A 20493-nucleotide genomic window follows, 5' to 3' on the forward strand; every position below is an offset into this window, starting at 1 on the left:
GGTTATATAATGAAATGCTGCCCCCACTGGGCTGGAGGTCTTAAACGGTGGAGTTTTCTTTTAATTCATCGACGCAAAATACTCTGAGCGCAACTCTGACACAAAAAAGTGTAACATACCATTACGCAACTTATCCCCTACAATGCAATAAGTGTTCATGTTGTGGAAAACTCTCTCTCTCTCTTTCGACACATTTGAGCAGCGTGATTAAACAACGCAACCCAAGAAAAAAAAAATGTAATAGATAATATTAATAACATCTACGTACAATAAATGACATGTGTATATGTAGATAAGGTGGGTAAAGTGCGTTTTTGAGCCTTTTTTCCCCCCAAATTATTCTAAATTGTTCCATAATCTGATGCATGTAAAATGACGGACAGAGTGTTATTTTCTACCAAACCACACGGTGACGCCCTTTCACCCGTGACGGAGGAGCAGACCGCCACGCCTGTAGGCGGACCAGCACAGTCGTAGCCAGGATCGTCAGACTAGACATTGGATACAGACAACAACAGTGACAGATCAAGACCGCATTTCTGTTTGCAACCAGCAATGGGTGTAGTCTGAAAAGTGGATACAGTAGCGCACCGCAATATACCTCGAAGTTTTATCCTCATGAAGGAGCTCCGTCCTGGCTGAGTTTGGGAGATGGGAGTACTCAACATTGCAGACCAGGTACGCTGAAAGAAAGCGCTCCGTGTTTGTGCTGTGGCGCAGTCTATTTGCTGGGAAGGACCTGGTCTTGTGCGCAATCTACTACGTCTTATTTGCAAAATGGTTTGTTTTTAATATGTAGTCTAATTATGGTGCATAATTTTTTGCATGAAAGTCAGCATCATGAAGGTATAACGCGCTGCTTGCACCTCTACGCACACATTTATTCGGTAATACATACGTTGTTACTGCTCTTTTCTAGGCCCTGCTCTGGGTCAGGGCCAGCTCTGTTAGCTAGCAGCAGCAGTTGAGCTAGCATCGAAGGTACCAGTGAGAGAGAGGCCTGTAGGCCTTGTTGAGGCGCAGTGTAATTACTGGAAGGAAGCAAAACTAACAACACACTAATACTTAGCATTGTAATAAACGTATGTAACAGAGGCAAACAAAATTTTATCGTAAAATATTTTTTTAGAATTTTCATTATGCGCTTAGTAGCTATGACGTAGACCTGACCTGCTCCTTGTGTACATAACTGGTGTCATTTGTGAATCAACGTCTTGAAACAACGTTAACCTAATGTTATTGTGATCCATTAGTGTATGCGTAATAACATATTTATTATGTATTACAGCCTCCTCTGGTCCAGGCCATCTTCAATCGCAATGCTGAAGAAGTTCAATTATTATTGCACAAAAAGGAGGATGTCAATGCACTGGTATGTATCAACTCTATTAGGTTACAATGCAAAACAGGTCCAGACTATGATGCACGTGAGGCATGTAATATCAGTAAACATGCAGATAACGTGAAGTTTATTTTAGATTGTTCATGTGTTAATCCCACAGGACCAAGAGCGCCGTACACCACTTCATGCTGCTGCCTGTATGGGTGATGTCCATATAATGGACCTCCTCATTGAATCAGGTGAGTTAGTTGCATAAATGTTTTATTTTTGACTGCATAATAAGGATCTGGCAGTTGGATATTGTGCACTGCACCTGCTTTGTGTGTTCAAAATCACAGATGCTCTATCATGATCATCAGTTTACTCTGCAGTGGTGTTGCTTTTTCACTTTTCATGTTGTGATTTCTTTAAATGGATTTTGATTTTGTCTGCCAGGTGCCAGTGTAAATGCTAAAGACCATGTGTGGTTAACCCCATTGCACAGGGCGGCTGCTTCCAGGAATGAAGTAAGTATTTTATTCACCTGTTCTTGCTTTCTCAGAAGGTGTAATTGTATCTGTCTTTTAACTTTTTTATGATTCACACTTACTGAATATATATTTCATTTGGATTACTGTTTTATTATTTGTTGCTGTAGAAAATGCAGCAGACACTGCAGATATGATATAAGCTTTAAGCTTTTGTGAATGCTTCCTTCTCCCCAGAGGGCAGTGGGTCTGCTGCTGCGGCGCGGAGCAGAGGCAAATGCACGAGACAAGTTCTGGCAGACACCACTGCATGTGGCTGCTGCCAACCGTGCCACACGCTGCGCAGAGGCCCTGCTAACCCAGCTGAGCAACCTGAACATGGCAGATCGCACTGGCAGAACTGCCCTGCACCATGCGGCTCAGAGTGGGTTCCAAGAGGTGAGGCATTGTAGAACACAGTTCTTTTTTGTGGATTTTGCCATAACCTTTTTTTTTAAAGGTAAGAAACTAAATGTGATGCCTTAAAATGTATTTTTTAATCTATCTTGTAGATGGTAAAGCTGCTACTGAACAAAGGGGCCAACCTCAGTGCCATCGATAAGAAGGAGAGACAGCCTATCCATTGTGCTGCTTACTTGGGTTAGCAAATTTCACTTTCTCACTATGCTAGCACAAATTGTCATTGAAATAGCTGTGAAAGCTCCTATTGTTCAAGGCAAGTTTCATTCAAGTAAGAAATGATGACAAATTCTTGCGTCACAGTCCGGGTGTTAATGACACTACAGCCACTGAATACATGCCTCTGTTTGGTCCACAGATTCATGCCAACAGTGGTTCTGTGTCAGTACTCACTAACTCTTTATTTCTACTTAGTTCTGCATTGAATGTAAGAAGTCAAATATAACGTTGTGTTACTAATGTTAAAAGGTTGACTTTTTTTGTATGTTTCTTGTAGGGCATGTGGAGATTGTGAAATTGCTGGTGTCCCGCAGTGCAGACAAGAGCTGCAAAGATAAGCAGGGCTACACACCTCTTCATGCTGCTGCTGCAAGTGGTCACATCGAAATTGTTAAGTACTTGCTGAGGATGGGGGCAGAGGTGAGAGATTGCTGCTGTGTGTTTTTCTTAAATGTCATAGATCACGCCCAATGGTCTTTTTATCATGGCGAGATAAAATCTGTAGAGCTGGCACTCATTTTAATCTTTCTAGAAATCACTCCCTCTCTCCCAGTTGCAGACTCTGTCTGATCTTGTGTTCTGTTCCTTTTTTGTGTCAGATTGATGAGCCCAACGGCTTTGGAAACACAGCGCTTCATGTGGCTTGCTACATGGGGCAGGAGGCAGTGGCTACTGAGCTTGTAAATCATGGAGCTAATGTCAACCAGCCCAACAAGTGTGGCTACACCCCTCTACACCTGGCGGCTGTCTCCACCAATGGTGCCCTCTGTCTGGAGTTGCTGGTCAACAATGGGGCAGATGTCAACCAGCAGGTATGAACGAGACTGAAGAAATCCAAATAGGAGTATTATTATTTCACATGATCCGTTTTGTAAGACTTCAGTATACAAATTATAGTACAAATGATACAGATACGGTAATGTTGTACATGTAACGTTTATGTAGATAAGTATTGAAAATGTATTTATAAAATTATCATTGATGTTATCTAAAATGTTTCAGATGGCATTGTAGCTTTGGCCCAAAAAACTAAAGTACATACATGACATGGATGCACTTTCAATTTCTGAAACACTTTAAGATTTGTATGCATATACAGAGGGATGGAGAATGAATCTCATACGGTTTTCCCAGCTGTTCTATGGTATTTGTGGAAAAAGTATTATTGAGCAATCTGCATTTGGTGCAGATTGCTAATTACTAATTTCTCCAGTTCTTTGAAAAACAATTAGTGGTTTATTAAGCAGTGTGCAAATGTTTAACTTTTGGTAATATGTAATATATATTTTATATTAAGCTGTTGTATACTTAAATATTTTTTTTCCCTCAATAGAGTAAAGAAGGGAAGAGCCCCCTGCACATGGCAGCCATTCACGGACGCTTCACACGCTCTCAGATCCTTATCCAAAATGGTAATGATGACTATGCAGTCTTAGTAAGCTAACAGTATGTTGGTGCAAGCTTTTCTCTCCTAATGCTCATTTGTTTCACTCCCACTTCCATATTTTCCATCAGGTGGGGAAATTGATTGTGTGGATAAGTATGGCAATACCCCTCTCCACGTTGCTGCTAAGTACGGCCATGAACTGCTGATCAGCACTCTGATGACCAACGGAGCAGACACGGCCAGGTATTGGAAAAAGCCTTAAGTGCTATTACTGATAAGTTATAACAGTGTCATGTGGTTCAGTAAAGAAATTTTTAAAAGCCCAGCCCACAATACAATAGATTATGAAGATATATGGATCACACTATACAACAAAATATTTTAAGGTTCTTTAATGTTCATTGTTTGTTTTCTACAACCCTTTTCTCTGTGTGTCTGTCTGTCTCTCTGTGTGTATGTGTCTTCGTGTGTCTGTGTGTGTCTGTATGTTGCCTTTGCAGACGTGGGATCCATGGAATGTTCCCCTTGCACTTAGCTGTGCTGTACGGGTTTTCAGACTGTTGTCGCAAGTTACTCTCCTCAGGTTTGTGATTGATCTATGACTGTGTGCACTCTGATTGAGATCCTCTTGGATACTTATGTTTTCATACACCATGACATTATTATTACAGCAGATTTTCCTCCATCATCATACAGGTCAGCTGTATAGTATAGTTTCATCCATGAGTAAGGAGCATGTACTATCGGCTGGGTTTGACATAAACACCCCTGACAACTTTGGGAGGACCTGTCTACACGCTGCTGCCTCTGGAGGGTAAGATGCAAAATATGGTTTGACACAAGAATATTTAAAACAACTAAAATGCTCTGGTGTGCCTTCTGTTATTCCAACCTAACATTCATCTATTGGTCATCTGTCTTTACAGAAATGTTGAATGTCTGAACTTGCTCTTAAGTAGCGGTACCGACTTGAATAAGAGGGACATAATGGGAAGGTGAGTTTCATACACATCATTGTCAGTTTTTTTCGTCATTATTTTTTCACTTAGGGCTACCCGAGCTGCTGATATCAAAACCTGGCCATCACTTCTCCCCTCACAAATAACACTATTCTCACCCTTTGTATTCTACTTCTAAAGGACACCGTTGCACTATGCGGCTGCTAATGGGAGGTACCAGTGCACTGTGACCCTGGTGAGCGCTGGCGCTGAGGTCAACGAGCCTGACCAGACAGGCTGTACTCCCCTGCACTACTCTGCCGCCTCCCAAGCCTTCAGCAGGTTAGCAAACTTAATTGGATTACTTTTGTTTTTGTTTTCAGTGAGGTGCATAATAATACTAGGGCCAAGTCACATTCACATTTGAGGTGGACCTGAATCAAATACCTTCTTGTTCTTTTCAGAGTTGATCGTCATTTTTCTGGGAACCATCAGAATGATGAAGATGAGGCGAAGGAATCGTACTTGTGAGTGTTTTTTTTTTTTTGCTATGTTTTTCTATATCTGATTGTCACTAGTGATGGCTTGTGATTCACAATTGTGCCAAAAGTTGTTAGGTTATTTGAAATATGTGTCATTATATTTTATTACATAGTATTCTTTATTCCTAGCTGCTTGGAGCATCTTTTGGACAATGGTGCTGATCCATCAATGGTCAACTCAAAGGGTTACAGTGCTGTTCACTATGCAGCTTACCATGGCAACAAACAGAACCTGGAGCTGGTGAGTTCTTTACAGATATTTGACAAAATCTTCATGAATAAACATTATGCTTGAATATATGTAGTAGGTAATTCTAATGTCGGCACACACACTTCTAGTTGCTTTTTCTCTGTGAGCTGCAAAATTCTGCAGCAGGTAATGAATTAGTTAATGGGAAATGATGTCATTAAGTACAGACGGTTAGTTAACAAGTTTGATTATGTCATTCCTATGTACGTTACTATTCATAAATAAATTAGATCAAAGTTTTATCAGTGTGCAGTACTTAAGTGCACTGTGGTTGTAACCACTGAAACTAAATCCATCATTGTGGTTTATGTTTTAGCTCCTGGAGATGTCCTTTAATGCACTAGGAGACATAGAGAGCAGTATTCCAGTTAGTCCACTGCATCTTGCTGTAAGTGTTTCAGATTGCACCACCTTTTCTGGAGTCTACTTCTTTATCTCCACGAAGTGCAAAGTTGTGACTGCCTTTCTCTTCTCCTGTAGGCTGACAAGGGTCACTGGCAGGCGTTGCGTGTACTGACAGAAACTGCAGCCTATGTGGATATGCAGGATGCTGCAGGGCGTTCTGTGCTCTACTTGGCTGCCCAGAAAGGCTACGCCCGCTGTGTGGAGGTGCTGTTGGCTCAGGGGGCCTCCTGCCTCCTCAATGACAACCGCCTCATGTGGACTCCCATTCATGTTGCAGGTAACTTGCTTTCTGTCTGAATATTTAATAACATTCCTTTTCCCTTTTTACCATTCGGAATTGTCAATTTCATGTATTTGAACAAATGCACAATTTTAATTCACTTTCTCTTGTATTTGGTGTCATACCAGCTGCCAATGGTCACTCAGATTGCCTGCGTATGATGATTGATTATGGGGAGGAGGGAGATCTCACCAACAGTACGGACAAATTTGGCCAGTGAGTTATTTCCTCTGTAAACTAACAGTAATTGTTTTCTCCACCACTGGGCATACAGTGTAAAAATACTTTATTGCTGCTTCTGTCCTCTGCAGGACCCCTCTAATGCTAGCTGTTCTGGGAGGTCACACTGACTGTGTCCATCTCCTTCTGGAGAAGGGCGCTTTGCCGGATGCCAAGGACAAGAGGGGCAGCACAGCTTTACACAGAGGGGTAGGTCAAAAGCACAAAGCATTTACTCTGCAGAAGTGACACTGACAAAGTGCCATGATGTACTCTTACATTAATCTTGGTTTTAGTTACTTTTATGTCAGAGCTAATATTTTACGTTGCGTCCTATAAAAACTATTAAACTTAATGCGTTGTTGTCTGAATGACAATACATTATAGACATTGATCAAGTACATAATCTATCTAAGTAGTAAAAGCATTTCTGATCAATATGGACAGAATTAATCTGACATATTACTTAACCCTAAACTGTAGTGTTAAAAATGTCATCATGAGGAAGTAAATTTATTTCCAGCGTAGAAAACTTCACATCACTTTAATCCATGAGCACATAAGCAACTACTGAGAATATAAATAAAATCTACTAAGGTAAGGATTTGAAAGTATATTTCCCACCCAATGGTTTCTTGACTCCTACTGGTCTCTGTATAGGCGGTGCTAGGTCATGATGACTGTGTGACAGTCCTGCTGGACCATAAAGCTACTGCACTGTGTCGGGACACCCAGGGTAGGACACCGCTGCACTACGCTGCATCTAGAGGCCACACAGAGATCCTGGCCAGTCTGGTGCAGGCCGCCATGGCAACAGACCCACAAGATAAACTGCTGGACAACAAACAATACACGCCATTACACTGGGCTGCTTACAAAGGTTTGCTCAGCGTGATCAACTGGAAAATGGCTAATTTCCTAAATAAATGTTGTAAATAATCAGTGTTACATCTGCTTTGTGTAATGTTTAATCTGTTTGTTTTCAGGGCATGAAGACTGTTTGGAGGTTTTACTTGAATTCAAAACATTTATCCATGAAGAGGGAAACCCTTTCACCCCACTGCACTGTGCTCTGTAAGTATTAACCTGGCACACACTCTTATTCAGTCTCAGCTTGTCAAAACTGACACATGACAAAATCCTTTCATTAATTGGACATATTTGCTGGCAGGATCAATGGCCACAGCAGTGCTGCAGAGAGGCTGCTGGAATCTGCTGGGGTCCACATGATTAACACCAGAGATGCCAAAGGAAGGTGAGATTGCAGAAGAATGTTACTGCATTCCTTAGTTTGAACCGAGATTAAGAAATGACTAAGACAGAAAACTTGCTGTAACATACTGATGTATTTCATCTCATTATAGACTTGTTACCCATGAAGCCACATGTATTGTACTTGAAGCCTATTGCGGCCTCTGAAGTTGTAGTTACTGACTTTGTAGTAACTATTTGGGCATTCTTTACCTGTAGGACTCCACTGCATGCTGCTGCATTTGCTGAGGATGTTACGGGACTTCAGCTGGTGCTTCGCCATGGAGTAGAGATCAATGCAGTGGACAAAAGTGGATGCTCTGCTCTGATGGTAGCTGCTGACAAGGGACACAGTGGCACTGTGGGTAAGTCTGTTCAGGGACATCATGTTGAATTTTAAATAGCGAAATGCAGTCTATACTGACTCACAATATTTGCCCTGTTTATTTTGCGGGATTTTAAGAGTTGGTTGTCACTGACTCAGCTTGAACAGATCTTCTGTTTGTCCCTTGGAACTATTTGTGACACAAGGATGTGCAGTAGCCAGATTTAAATATGTCTTTGTGTTTTGGTGTTAACCAGCCATCCTCCTTCACCGGGCCAAGGCCGACTTGACACTGCTAGATGAGAATAGGAACACTGCCCTGCACCTGGCCTGCAGCAAGGTACGCATACTAATATTCACAAAAGCCTACTCTTGTCCCAATACAGCATGCAGAGCGTGACATTGTGAGCAATGACAAAATACAATAAATGTCGTTCAGTTTTCATGTAACATATTCAACTCCGTCAAATTGTCAGTATTCCTAACAAACAGAAAAAGATAAAAGTCTTTTAATTTGTCATTTTATTTTGTCCCTCAGGCTCATGAGATGTGTGCCCTGCTGATTCTGGGGGAGATCCACAGTCCCACACTAATAAATGCCACCAACAGCGCTCTGCAAATGTGAGAACCTTAAAACATGTAACAGGATAAATGAAAGTAACAACTTTGGGTTTTCTTACATTCTGTGGTGCTTTTTTTTTTTCTTGGTGTGACTTTCCTCATCAGTAACTCTATAAAGTAGCTATTTACAGTTTAAAATGATTTATGGTCTGTTTTTCCCTTGGAATTCTGAACAAGTCATGCATTTTCCTAAAACCTTTCTATTATTTTATTTTACAAGCAACTGCTTGGAGGCCTGATCTTTGCTTTAAATTTAAGAGGCTTCTCCATATGTCCACATGTTAAAATTGTAAATACTGAGCTCACTAGTAGATGTGCCAGCTGTCTCTCAGACTCTCCCTCTGTCTGCTCTAGGCCCCTCCATCTAGCAGCACGTAATGGCCTGGCTACGGTGGTGCAGGCACTGCTGAGTAGAGGAGCCACTGTGCTGGCTGTGGATGAGGAAGGTGAGGCCCTTTTGACTCTGTTTGCTATTTCACCACATTCAGCCTGATGACAGATTAGACTTGGATACAGTCAAGCTCTTTTTTTTACAGTTTTATGTGATTTTTGTGACACTAACTGTATATATTGTGATAGCACAATTGTAGAAATGAATTTAAGAAACACTCAGAACAGTAGAAATAACAATGTTTCAAAATGGAATTTTTAAGGATCCAAGTGAGAGCAAGAGTGTTACTGGTTTTCACATGCTAAGCAGTCCTGTCAAAATGTGACAGCTGAATTCACAAGATCACAAAATGATGTGTGATTATGAGACAATCCATCCCACAGTTGAAGCGTTATTACCATCTGTACTAGTAGAAACATTTCCACTGCTGCACAGTATATACCGTCATCTTTCCCAACCCTATTGCAGATAAAGTGCTACATTAGTGGGTTAAATACAGTCATTACAGAACCATACATTTTAACAATATAGTTTTGCAAAAGTTAGGCTGTCCTTGTTGGTGTGTGTATTTAATACTTGCAAGTTTCCTTCAAAGGCTGGCTGATGATGAAGTGATGTTTGGAACTGATGAAGCTTCCAGTTTGCTTTAAAGAGTTAAACACACAAAATGGCAGCATGATTATTTTTAAGCATTATTGCCTGATGTAACATAGTGAGTGCTAATGACGGCTCATTGTCTCTCCATCAGGTCACACCCCAGCCCTGGCCTGTGCTCCCAACAAGGATGTGGCTGACTGCCTGGCTCTGATCCTCTCTACCATGAAGCCTTTTCCCCAGCGGGACCCTTCCTCCTGCTCCTGCTCTTCTCCCACCGTCTCCCCCTCCCCAGGTCTCAATTTGCTGAAGCACTGCGGCATCACCGCCGCCTGCGCCCCGCTGCCCAGCAACGGCCTCCACAACGGCTACGTCAAAGACCGTCACGGTGCACCGGTTGGCCTGGATGGGTGTCTGTCTGAGTGAGGTCACATGCCCCCCTCAGTCAGCTGCTATCACCATCATCACCACCAGTGGGTGACTCCCTTTAACATGGCCCAGAGGACCAGGAGAGCACCCACCCACATGTCTGTTCTCTGTGTATGTATGTGTTTGTGCGTCTGTGTGTGTGAGTGTTTGGTCTTCTCTTGAGGTGCAGTCAAACCTAATATGCAATTAGATCCCATTCCTCCATCTCCTAGTAGTGCTTAATATGTAGAGGCTGATTGCTCTACAAGGTCACTCAGATGAAGTGTGGCATCCAAAACAAACACTAGCAATCTGGCCATCTCTAAATCATTTAACCCTTTAAAACCATGTCGACATAATAATATAACCAACATCTGAACGCATGTAAATCTCTGTAACCTCAACTGTCTTTCTCCCCATATCATTCAATATAAAAGTCATATCATGTTTAATCAGTTGTGGTGACCTTGTAGAGGAACACACAGCCTTCCCAAAAGAATGATCAAAGAGTTTCTTTGTTTGGTTTAGTTCTTCTTCCTTTAGTTTTCTTTTTTATTTTTAGCTTTGTTTTTACTCGTCCGTTAGCCTAGATTTTTATGAAGGAACCACACAAGGGAAAATCTAAATTTTGCTTAAGAGTGCAATGCTTGTGTACTACAGTACAATCTGAAATTTGGAAAAGGGTCACAAAGATGTTAGTTCCATAGTGTACTTTAAATGTATGGCCTCGAATTGTTTGGCATTTTAATATAATTTGGTAATGCTGCTGAATACATTAGCATGTCTCCTTACAAAGGAGGGCCATGTTTGGGTCAGCATTGTGACATCGATTTGTTCTTAATGCTGACTTGATGTTTTAAAGATGCTAAATAAGTGTTTGTTAAGCTAGAATGTTTCTAAGCATATAAGTTATGACCAAAGTTGATCAACACTACTATGGCTATAAATTATTTATTTGAGATGAACTGTACTGTATAGAGAAAGACAATAGATCTTGATATACCTCGTCAACTCGTTTAGCAGCTGCTTCATCTTCACCCAGGGTCCGTAGGCCTAATGTTCTCTTTTTGTAGGACTAGAGAACTACTGTAGGATAGTGACTGACTGAGGCCTTGTTTATTTCTAGATGAAGGCTTTACTAGTAATATCTGCCAACAACACCTCATCAAAGCATCATATATCTGAGCACATAAATGAACAAGCCATTTCAATTTATTTCCCATCTCTTAACAGTGTTTTTTGGAAGAGATTTCAGAATTAGAATGGCCTAAATATCGAAGGAGAGCAATCAAGATTTGGTTTTTAGGCACGTTTGTTCTTGTTGTTTCTGAAGTCGAACCGGCCATCAGCATTGTGGTTTTTACAAGCTCTTACTAAAGGAGTATTTCTTGGAGCTGGTGAACTAGTCTTAAACATCGAATAGCTTATATCTCAACTTCTCTGTGGTCAACTCTGATCAATTTGAAAAGATGAGTATTGTCTATTTTTATTGGGCGGTTTACAAGCAATATTTTCTTTTTGCCTTTTTTGTTTAACGTTATTGAATAGACAATCACTGTCACAAGGGCTTTTGTTTCCCTGGAATGTGTTTTGATTTTTGATTTTTTTTTTTTTTAATTTAATTAAAAAAAATTTTCTCTTTTAAGATTTCATGAAAATTAACCTAAAGACTAAACGAATGGCTCTGTGTGCCGGGCATTTTACTGTCAGTGTCAACACAAATGCACTGGATTGCCTTTATGGCATCTCATGAAATGCCTTTTGACCCATGCCTTCCGTAACACGTCATTTCAGTTGGATTAAGGTAATGGCAGAGTACGACGAGCCCTGAGACTGGTTCTCTTCTACCCATTTGATAGCAACAGCATTGAACCACAGTTGCACCATAGTATCTAGCGGGGGAAAATAAAATAACACCTTGTTTATCCTGGCATTCTCAATGACAGGGAGTTGATGTCCCTTATAGAAGCAAACAGGGCTACAAAGGAAAGGAGAGGGAACTTTGCTTAGGCCAATACCTGTTGTTTAGATTTCAGGAATAGCAGAAATCCAAATATGTGCTTTTGGTGTTCATTTTGTTGTCTCTTCATCCCATTTCTGGTTCTTAGCATACTAAAGATGATTGTATCGGACCACTAGAGCTGTTTGTGACTTAGATGTTATATCTATGCTATTTTGTTGTTGTTTTTACCACCTGCTGGTGGTTAAATTACACTGAGTCAGATTGTTTTCATTGGCGTGATAACTTCATATCCACTGGTAATGAAGTGGCACAATTGCACACATTAGTTGACTGGATGAGAGATGAGGACCTAGACTAGGCTATGTTGTGTAATACCCCTGCGAAATGTCTTTTACATTATTATTTTTTGTTTTGATTTCTTTTGTTTTTACTTGATATCCTAAAACTGACAAATACTCAGATGTCTAGATTTGTAGTTGGCATTTCAATTGACCTCGATAACTGACTGAATTGAAATGGAAGTAATTGGTGACCCCCAGCCTTTGTTCTCTTGATCGATTTATATTTTTCAGGAGAATAATTATATTATCATTATTAATATTATTAGGAATAGGTACATAATTTTTGTAATCTCAGGATCTGTGCTAAAGCAGCGGGCAGAACTTATTAATCCAATCAGATCTCAGCAGGATAATTATGTCTACATTTTTTTGGTTGGGATGTTCTGTATTAAGTTCCTTTTTAATCCCACAGCACTTAATTAGATAGTCAAGCACGCACTTTAGTACATTCAGGTTCTAAGTGTGCAAAATAGAGCAGATGTAATGTATGTACTTATGTTTACATGCATGTGTGTTGCTGCTGAATACAGGAAAGTAGGGTTGCAAAAGATAAGCAAAGGCTGCAACAAAATTGTACTCTTTCAATGCATTATTTAAAAAAAAAAAAAAATGTGTCTCAGCACTACGGGACAGTGTCCACTGCCCATGTTTTTTTTTTTCTTATGCTCTCCATTTTTGGGCAGCTGACCCACAAAGTGACAAGGTTACATTACCCAGCCTACTGTTAATAATACAGACTCTGGCCTAAGTCACTTGAAGTCAGTCCAGTGATTGAACAGACACCTCAGGCAGGCTGCTCACAAATACTCTACGTACTCTCTCTGCCATCTGTAGGTGCTGTCTGACTGTCTGTTCGGGCAGGGATTTCTTTTTCTCCTCTTGTGATGTCCTTATCTGACCAGTACATGGAGCCATTGCCCCTGCAACTATACAGCATCACAGTATTCTTATACATGCTTTTTTTATTTGTGTGTACAAATGAGTGATTGTGCATGGAGCTAGCTCACAATTTTGATATAGAAACGATTAAAACAAATGGATATACAGTATATATCTGGAGTCAGAAATGGAAAGCAATGAAAGGTCCAATTGTAGCAATAGAGTGTGTGTGTAAAAGTGTGCAGCACAAATATTGCACTGCCATCCATTTAGGCCAATTCAGTAAATCATAGCATAAATGCCAATGGAAGATTTAAATGCGGGTTAGATGTTATAATCTTTGGTCACAAATAAGGCCTGTTTGCCAAAATGAGTTGAGGTGAAAACCTCTTAGTAAAGCAGCAATGGATTTATGCATATGTTCAAGCAGTTTACAGTCTGACCATCAAATCTGAGCCATGAATTTTCTGACTGAAATGAATGTAGGGTCAGTTTAGAGCAGGACAATTTGCTTTCTCCCGACTTTAAACTGTTGCTCTTCATTTGTCTTGCATAGATATGATTATACAGGTAGCATGTAATAACCTAATTCTCTACATAATATACCGTATGTGTAGTACATGTAGTCTTCCTGCATCGAGGGACTGGATAACGTTTTGGCATTATTGTTGGAGTATAGGCTTACCGTTGTGTAATATCAGTCTTCTCTCTCTACATACTCATGTGGAGTGTAGCCAACAAGGTAACAGAGGACAAGAGTTTTGATGAATTTAACATTCACATTCATCCATTCCATTGAGATTGCCTTACAGTACAGTAAAACATGAGGGACAAAAAGGTCTTCAGTAGATATGAACACGCATACTCGTAAATAGCCTATATTTGACAAAAATGCACCTAAGCTACACCCATTTAGTGCCATAGAAACCTTTATTTGCCTTTAGACATTAATCATATTTACTTGGTCAGTAACTTATTCAGAAATAGGCAGATATAAGACAGTTTTGTGTTTAAAGTTGCATGTCTTTTCGCCAATTATACTAGTAAAAAAAAAAAACATTTGCATGGATTATTAGTAAGTAAATGCAAGCATTCAGTTGAAATTTGGTGTTGGTAGAAATCTTCTTTTTTTAATTGGACACTTTGAAGTATATAGTTAGTCCCGTTGGTATTGGCAAAGCAATCCTTAGGTTGTGTGTTTGTTTAATAGGATGGTTTATAATGTGTGTTACAAGGAGAAAAAAAAAACATTTTTGATGTCCAAAAAACGCATGGTATATACAATATAGAATTGATTTGCCTCAATGGATGTCTCGGTTCTTACTTGAAGTAACGCTGATAAATGGCAAATTTCAATTCAACTCTCTGATCCACTGTTGAGCCTTTTGCCTTAAAAGCTGAAAAAGGAAATTATACCTGGCAGTACCTGATAAGTTGCATCACCTGTGGAGTTATGCTACTTGGTTGGATTGCTTAAGATTTTGGCTAATTTTGGTCTTATCGACATCTTTGGGTGTCAAGAAGCACACAAATCAAATGAGGTAGCACATAGCTCAAGGTTGCCATGGTGCAGAGATTGTTCTGAGAGGTTAGGATTTCGCCATATAGCCACTGTGAATGAATGAATCCAGAATTCACTCGTAAACAATCAACTTTGGCGTCTCTGTTATCCAGAGCCAAATGACACTGGGGATAAAAGTGGTGTACCTCAAAAAAAGAAAAAAAAAAAAAATCAGACGGAGAAGAAAATTCTTATGAAAATGCTTGTACAGCTATGCTAACAAAGAGTAAAAATCTTGTGATCCATCTTGTCGTGGGTAGTGTAATTCTGCTTAAACCAGCCTAAATCAGAAATGTATCTACGCGGAAGTGTTAGATTAGTGTCAGCAGATGTCTCATATTTCCTACCTTACAAAGGGGCAGAAAACTGCACCTTGTACTTATTATTGGACCTGCAGTTATACCTCATCAGTGATCTTTTGTGTAACGACGCTGACATTGATCCTCTGTGATTTCTTCTCGTTTTTCCTGATGCCAGTCGTGTAGATTTCTCTTGTAGTGTGTGTGAGTGGTTTTCAATATATGCATGTCAATCCAAAACATGCACAAGTCCTTTTTAGTACAGGAAAGCATAATTACCCTATTTAAATGTGTTTTCTCTTCATAATAACCAACAGATGAGTCTGTTATTTGGTGCAAGTCATGCAGGCTGAGGCCTATTTTAAAGTGGGAAATGAAGGTAGCTACATAACTTTACCTCTGCAAGTCAAAACAATACACCTTTACTGTAGGACTAATGCTAGTTTGACCGCCTTCCCTGCTTGAACACTTGGCTATAAATTCCCCCTCCCCCCACCAGTAGGATCTGTGTAATATCGAGCACAGTGGTGGCATGGTGCCTTTTATTTGTTACTACCGAAAGGTACGGTCTTCCATTTGTATTTCCCAGAAGCCTTACAATGGGAAAAAGAAATTACATTGAACGTACAAGACTACAGTAGATAGGCTCATATTCTCTCTAAGCATGACTATTTCAACCCTATGTGATCTGAGTTTATACAAAAAAAAAAAGCTTGAAATATCTCCTTCTGTATTGGTCTGGATTAAATGATGCATTTCCACTGAGTGCTCCCATAGGGTGGCAGAATAAATTGCACATTACTGATGCGATTTTTAGGGCACATCAAACGTTGCATGGATGGAGATCAATAGTATGAAAGCACAAATCCAAAGAAGGCACCTGGGGCTCAGTTGGCTCTCCCAACACCATGGAGTGAAGGAGCCTGTACACCAAATTTAGGCAGAAAACCAGACTCCTCTGAGTACGGAAACATGAGGTTTGATTGTCAGTAAGACATTAACTGTAGAAAGCCCATTGTCTCGAATTTCAGAGCTGCTTCTGATTGTTCTTCTCAGCTTTTTGTTTTTCATCAACAATTAGTAACTTCACAATACAAACCAAGTTGTGAAATGATGCGGTACCTGCATTCAAGATTAAGTGATTGCAAACTGTTTGTTGTGACTGTGTTGCGAATTGATTGTGGAGATTTGTTTTGTGTTAATTAGGATAGACTGACTACAAGTAGGGTTGCAGTAGTAGTTGTGTGCAGTGTTAATAACAGTGTGATCATACTATAGAAGTGACGTAACATTTGTTGTCTTACTATGACATTAAGGCATGATGAATCATCTTCTCTCAAGCTGACCTCGTTTGAAATAGACAAAAGATAAAAGTGCAATAACCTTTTGTTTATCATTGCTTCCTCAGTTGAAAACTATTATTTAATATGCCCTTTTTGTTAACACCAAAAGTCACTCATCTGTAGCAAATGAAGGATTTCAGTGGTCCTCTTGTTTGTATTCAGAGACGTGGCATTTGATAGTGGAGTGTGTGATATTCCATTCTTAAAACTGTGATCGATATCCGACTTTAAAAGCTGCCTGCTCAGAAAAAGGACCGTGCACAAGTTGACTAATATATTTGAGTAGGTGAGTTTTTTCTTTTTTTTTTCTTTTTTTTTATCTTCTTCTTATGGATGGACTTTGATGGTATTGTAGTTTGGACTTAGACCTAATTCCTTGAATTCTGGTTTATAGCCGGTAGACATGTTCATTTGCATGTGTAGATGTATATGCATCCTCTTCCTCCTTGAATGAAATGTTTTCTCAAAAATATTTAGACCTGCTGTCAGTGATGTATGCGGATAAAAGGAATTATGAAATGCCTTATATTTGTTTTCAATGTTAAGCATTAAGGGTTCTTACGTGTCCCTCCCTTTTCAGCGTGTAGCCTAAAGCTTGTACAGTTAAGAAACTCATGAGATTTATATCTACTGTATAGCCTATGTGTTTTCACAATTTGTTACTTGGAGGTCCTGTGATTGTGGTTTTAGAGAAACATTCCCCTTGAAAGTGCCGTTTGTTTTCACCAGCAGAGGATGTGTCTGGGGGAAAATGTATTTATAAGAAGGAAAAAAAATGTTCAAAACACTTTGCAGTGTTTATTAGTGAACCTGTTGAACTGAATGACACAAAGTATTTGTGCAGGTGAAATAAGGCAGCAATCTTCTTCTGATGGAGCACCTTATCGACTCGCTCCTTCTGTGAGCCCACAGTGGAAGTAGTCTCACACCAAGCTTGATTACTCTAAAGCAGAGCCATATCAGAGAATTTACCCATTAGGAGCCCCCTTGAATGTGCTATTAGGAATAGCCTACTGTAGGAAAGGATGTATACTGCATGTTCTGTGACATTTTAGTAGTGTTAGTCCCTTTCATGTTTTTTTTTTAATGTTTAGTCTGCTTCACTGTAGATGTTGCCACCTCATTGCAACTCACAAGCTATTAACAATCCTCTCACAACTGGACTAAAGCAGGCATTGATCTGTTGCTGAGGCAGCCTTAATTCATTACAAATTTAAAAAAAAAAAAAGAAGATAATGGGTTGCCTGTTTTTACTTTGAGTGGCTTATCTGGGGAATTTCAAAGGAGCCCTTTTCATGAGTGGAAGGACTCTAGATCAGGGCATGTGATGAGTTACAATCAAATAGTTTTCACAGTGCACCTTCACAAAAAATTTAATGATTTAAAAAAAAAAAAAAAAAAAAGTTGGCTTGTCCACCCAACATTCCAAAGTTGATTTTGTTTTCACAGTCCTGTCCCATTGATTGAGGAAATCCTTTTTGCTTTGCTGATGAATGAAGTGGGCATGTGTGTCAATGACAGGGTTCCCTATTTAGCCTAACGCTGATTACCTCATTTACAAATCTGCAAATATACTATTCTACTGTGTGTGTAAAGGAGTCAATGCCATCACCAGCAGTGTGGTCTACAGACCTGTGATGACAACAGGACCAACAAACTTTGTTGAAATTAGCCAAAATAAAATATGACCAGTCTTGGATTATAGGGTTTAGACACGTTTCAAATTCTGAAAGGCCAAATTGGCTAAAAGATTTCTTTAGTTTGCAGAACACCACAGCTGCTACACCAGTCAGCATCAGGAGCTATAAAACACTTCAGATTCTTTGAGGGCTTCTTATGGCTCAAATCTCTAATTTTTTGACAATGTAAATGAAATCTAATGTTACTGCTTCTCTCTGGAGTTTCAGAGTTACACCATTCCTCAAACATTGACTGGAATAGCACCTTTGGTACAAGCATAGTTTGAGAAGTCTAGCCAAAGCCTGGTGTATCTCAATTATTTAAGTGAACGATCATGTTAGCATCACTTACTGTTTTCAGTAGCATTTCTCCTACCTCTTTGTTTTGCAGCCTTGAGTATTGTTTGTCTCTCCACCTGTTTTGACAACGAAAAAAAAAATACAGTACAGGAATACAGATTTATCATAAGCAATGGTAGTTATACATAAAAGTTGTGCTGGTTGTGCTGTATGTGTATATGTCTATTTGACGTGAAAAATATTTATGAGAAGCATTTATACGACAAAATACCACTGGAATGTGGAAGCCAGGACAATGTTATGATGCAGATTATGATGATAGTCTATCCCCTTTAACATCAGTGGCGAATGGTCAAGAGGATTCATCTTTCAAAAATGAATAACCATTCATTGGCCTTTTCTTAATACCGTCCATCTTTGTGATTTCCATTTGTGCATCTACTTCACTGTCTAGCCCTATAGTGTACTTCAACGTTTACAGCTTCATTCTGGGTCAGTCATTGATTGCAGTTGAGTTAATACCATGTCACGAGGAAGATGTAAGGTGGATTTGTAATTCTGTCTGAGGGCAAGTTCGAGCCCCTCAAGCCGTATGCCTTGAATCATCTCACCACTCTGAACCAAATTCTGCTACATAGGCACTCTGTCTCCACACTTGCCCCACATTTCCATTAGTTTGATTACACAGGGTACAGGACAAGGGTGAAAAGTTTGAGGTTTTCTGACCAGGGCCCCTCCCTCCTTCCCTCCCTCAATCCCTCCCTCTTCTTCCCTTATTTTACCCAGCCTACTCCAGGACAGGACCAGCCCACTTCCCCCCATCACCCACTGTCTCACCTAAACCTCAAGCCATTCATGTTTCTGTTTTGTTTTGTTTTTTCGACAATGCAATCCTGAAAGCACTTTGCCTTGTTATTCCTTTGTGTGAACATGTGAATGATAATTTGTTACAAAAATGTTAAATATGTAAAAGATCATTCACTGTTTTGGAAAAACCTGCATCTGTCTTTCTGACGTTAAAAGAAAAAAAAAAAAAAACAATTTAGTGACATTAAACCTGAATCTATTTTATAAAATGTTTGCTGCAGCCAATTGGTCTTGTCATTCAGTATTGTGGCTTAGGGTTGTTTGTGTTCAATAAAGTGCTATTGCTAAATATTTGCGGGGTCTGGAGTCATTTCTTGAACTCTTACAGTGTACATAAACCTAAAGAAAATGTGATGCAAAGAAAATCATGTTTCATCCAGTCAAGCATTGTTAGTGTTTGAAACTTACCAAAACCAGGGAAATTATTTCCAAATGTTTACCACAACAGAATTAGAATTTAAGCACTTGAGCAATTAGTTAACACTGGTTAATGTCAGTATTGGGACAGGCAATCACACTCAATGTGAGTGATGATGACTCACTGTGACGCACTCTTCAATGTGTTCCTCCTGGTGGAAGACACTCTACATGCTGTGCACGTTCTCTGTTCATGATGCCTCTCATTTTCTTCCTGTTACATACACACAGCTTTGAAACTGTGCATGCCTCAGAAAAACAATCACTTTAGATTCACTTATTATTCATTACAGCTGATTCACAATGGGGTCCATAAATGTGTACATTATATCCACATCTTCAGGTTTTTTCTCATCATATAAATATGTTGACAGTTATAAATGTCAAGTCTACCACATCACAGATAGATAGATAGATAGATAGATAGATAGATAGATAGATAGATAGATAGATAGATAGATAGATAGATAGATAGATAGATAGATAGATGTGGAAGAAGAAAAAAAAATCCACTGATGGAATAAGCTGGTCATTCAGTACATTCAGGTAGTCAGCTGACGTCATTTTTGGGGCACATGACATTGCTGTCCCCAGACCTGACCAACTGCAGCAACTAAGAAAACATTACACTGCCCCCACCCACAGACTTGTACTGAAGGCACTAGGCAATGATGGGTATTACTTCACTCACTTCCTTCTTACCCTGATGCGCCTATCACTCTGGACTATGGTCAGTCTGGGCTCAT

General features: G+C 39.7%; 1 protein-coding gene across 1 annotated transcript; it reads left to right on the top strand.

Annotated features, from left to right (window-relative positions):
• The first annotated feature begins 491 nt into the window (after positions 1-491).
• On the top strand, positions 492-19621 carry ankrd52a (ankyrin repeat domain 52a). The gene is made up of 28 exons (XM_030139891.1): positions 492-678; positions 1289-1372; positions 1503-1581; positions 1778-1848; positions 2047-2247; positions 2361-2448; positions 2765-2907; positions 3087-3299; positions 3821-3899; positions 4003-4117; positions 4375-4457; positions 4571-4688; positions 4801-4869; positions 5014-5154; positions 5277-5339; positions 5484-5595; positions 5921-5992; positions 6085-6286; positions 6418-6505; positions 6601-6718; positions 7169-7388; positions 7495-7582; positions 7680-7763; positions 7979-8124; positions 8342-8424; positions 8623-8705; positions 9060-9151; positions 9845-19621. The coding sequence occupies exons 1-28, from the start codon at positions 652-654 to the stop codon at positions 10114-10116; spliced, it is 3234 nt and encodes a 1077-aa protein (XP_029995751.1). The 5' UTR covers positions 492-651; the 3' UTR covers positions 10117-19621.
• Positions 19622-20493: the final 872 nt, after the last annotated feature.

Source organism: Sphaeramia orbicularis, chromosome 7 (assembly GCF_902148855.1).
Source record: "Sphaeramia orbicularis chromosome 7, fSphaOr1.1, whole genome shotgun sequence".
In the NCBI taxonomy this organism is placed as follows: Eukaryota; Metazoa; Chordata; class Actinopteri; order Kurtiformes; family Apogonidae; genus Sphaeramia; species Sphaeramia orbicularis.

What these genes read in the sequence shown, in the direction of transcription:
- ankrd52a (XM_030139891.1), top strand. Translation starts at nt 652, where the DNA reads ATGGGAGTACTCAACATTGCAGACCAG. An exon ending in AGGAGGATGTCAATGCACTG is followed by an intron (nt 1,373 to 1,502) that starts GTATGTATCAAC and finishes TTAATCCCACAG; the next exon opens with GACCAAGAGCGCCGTACACC. An exon ending in GCCTCCCAAGCCTTCAGCAG is followed by an intron (nt 5,155 to 5,276) that starts GTTAGCAAACTT and finishes TGTTCTTTTCAG; the next exon opens with AGTTGATCGTCATTTTTCTG.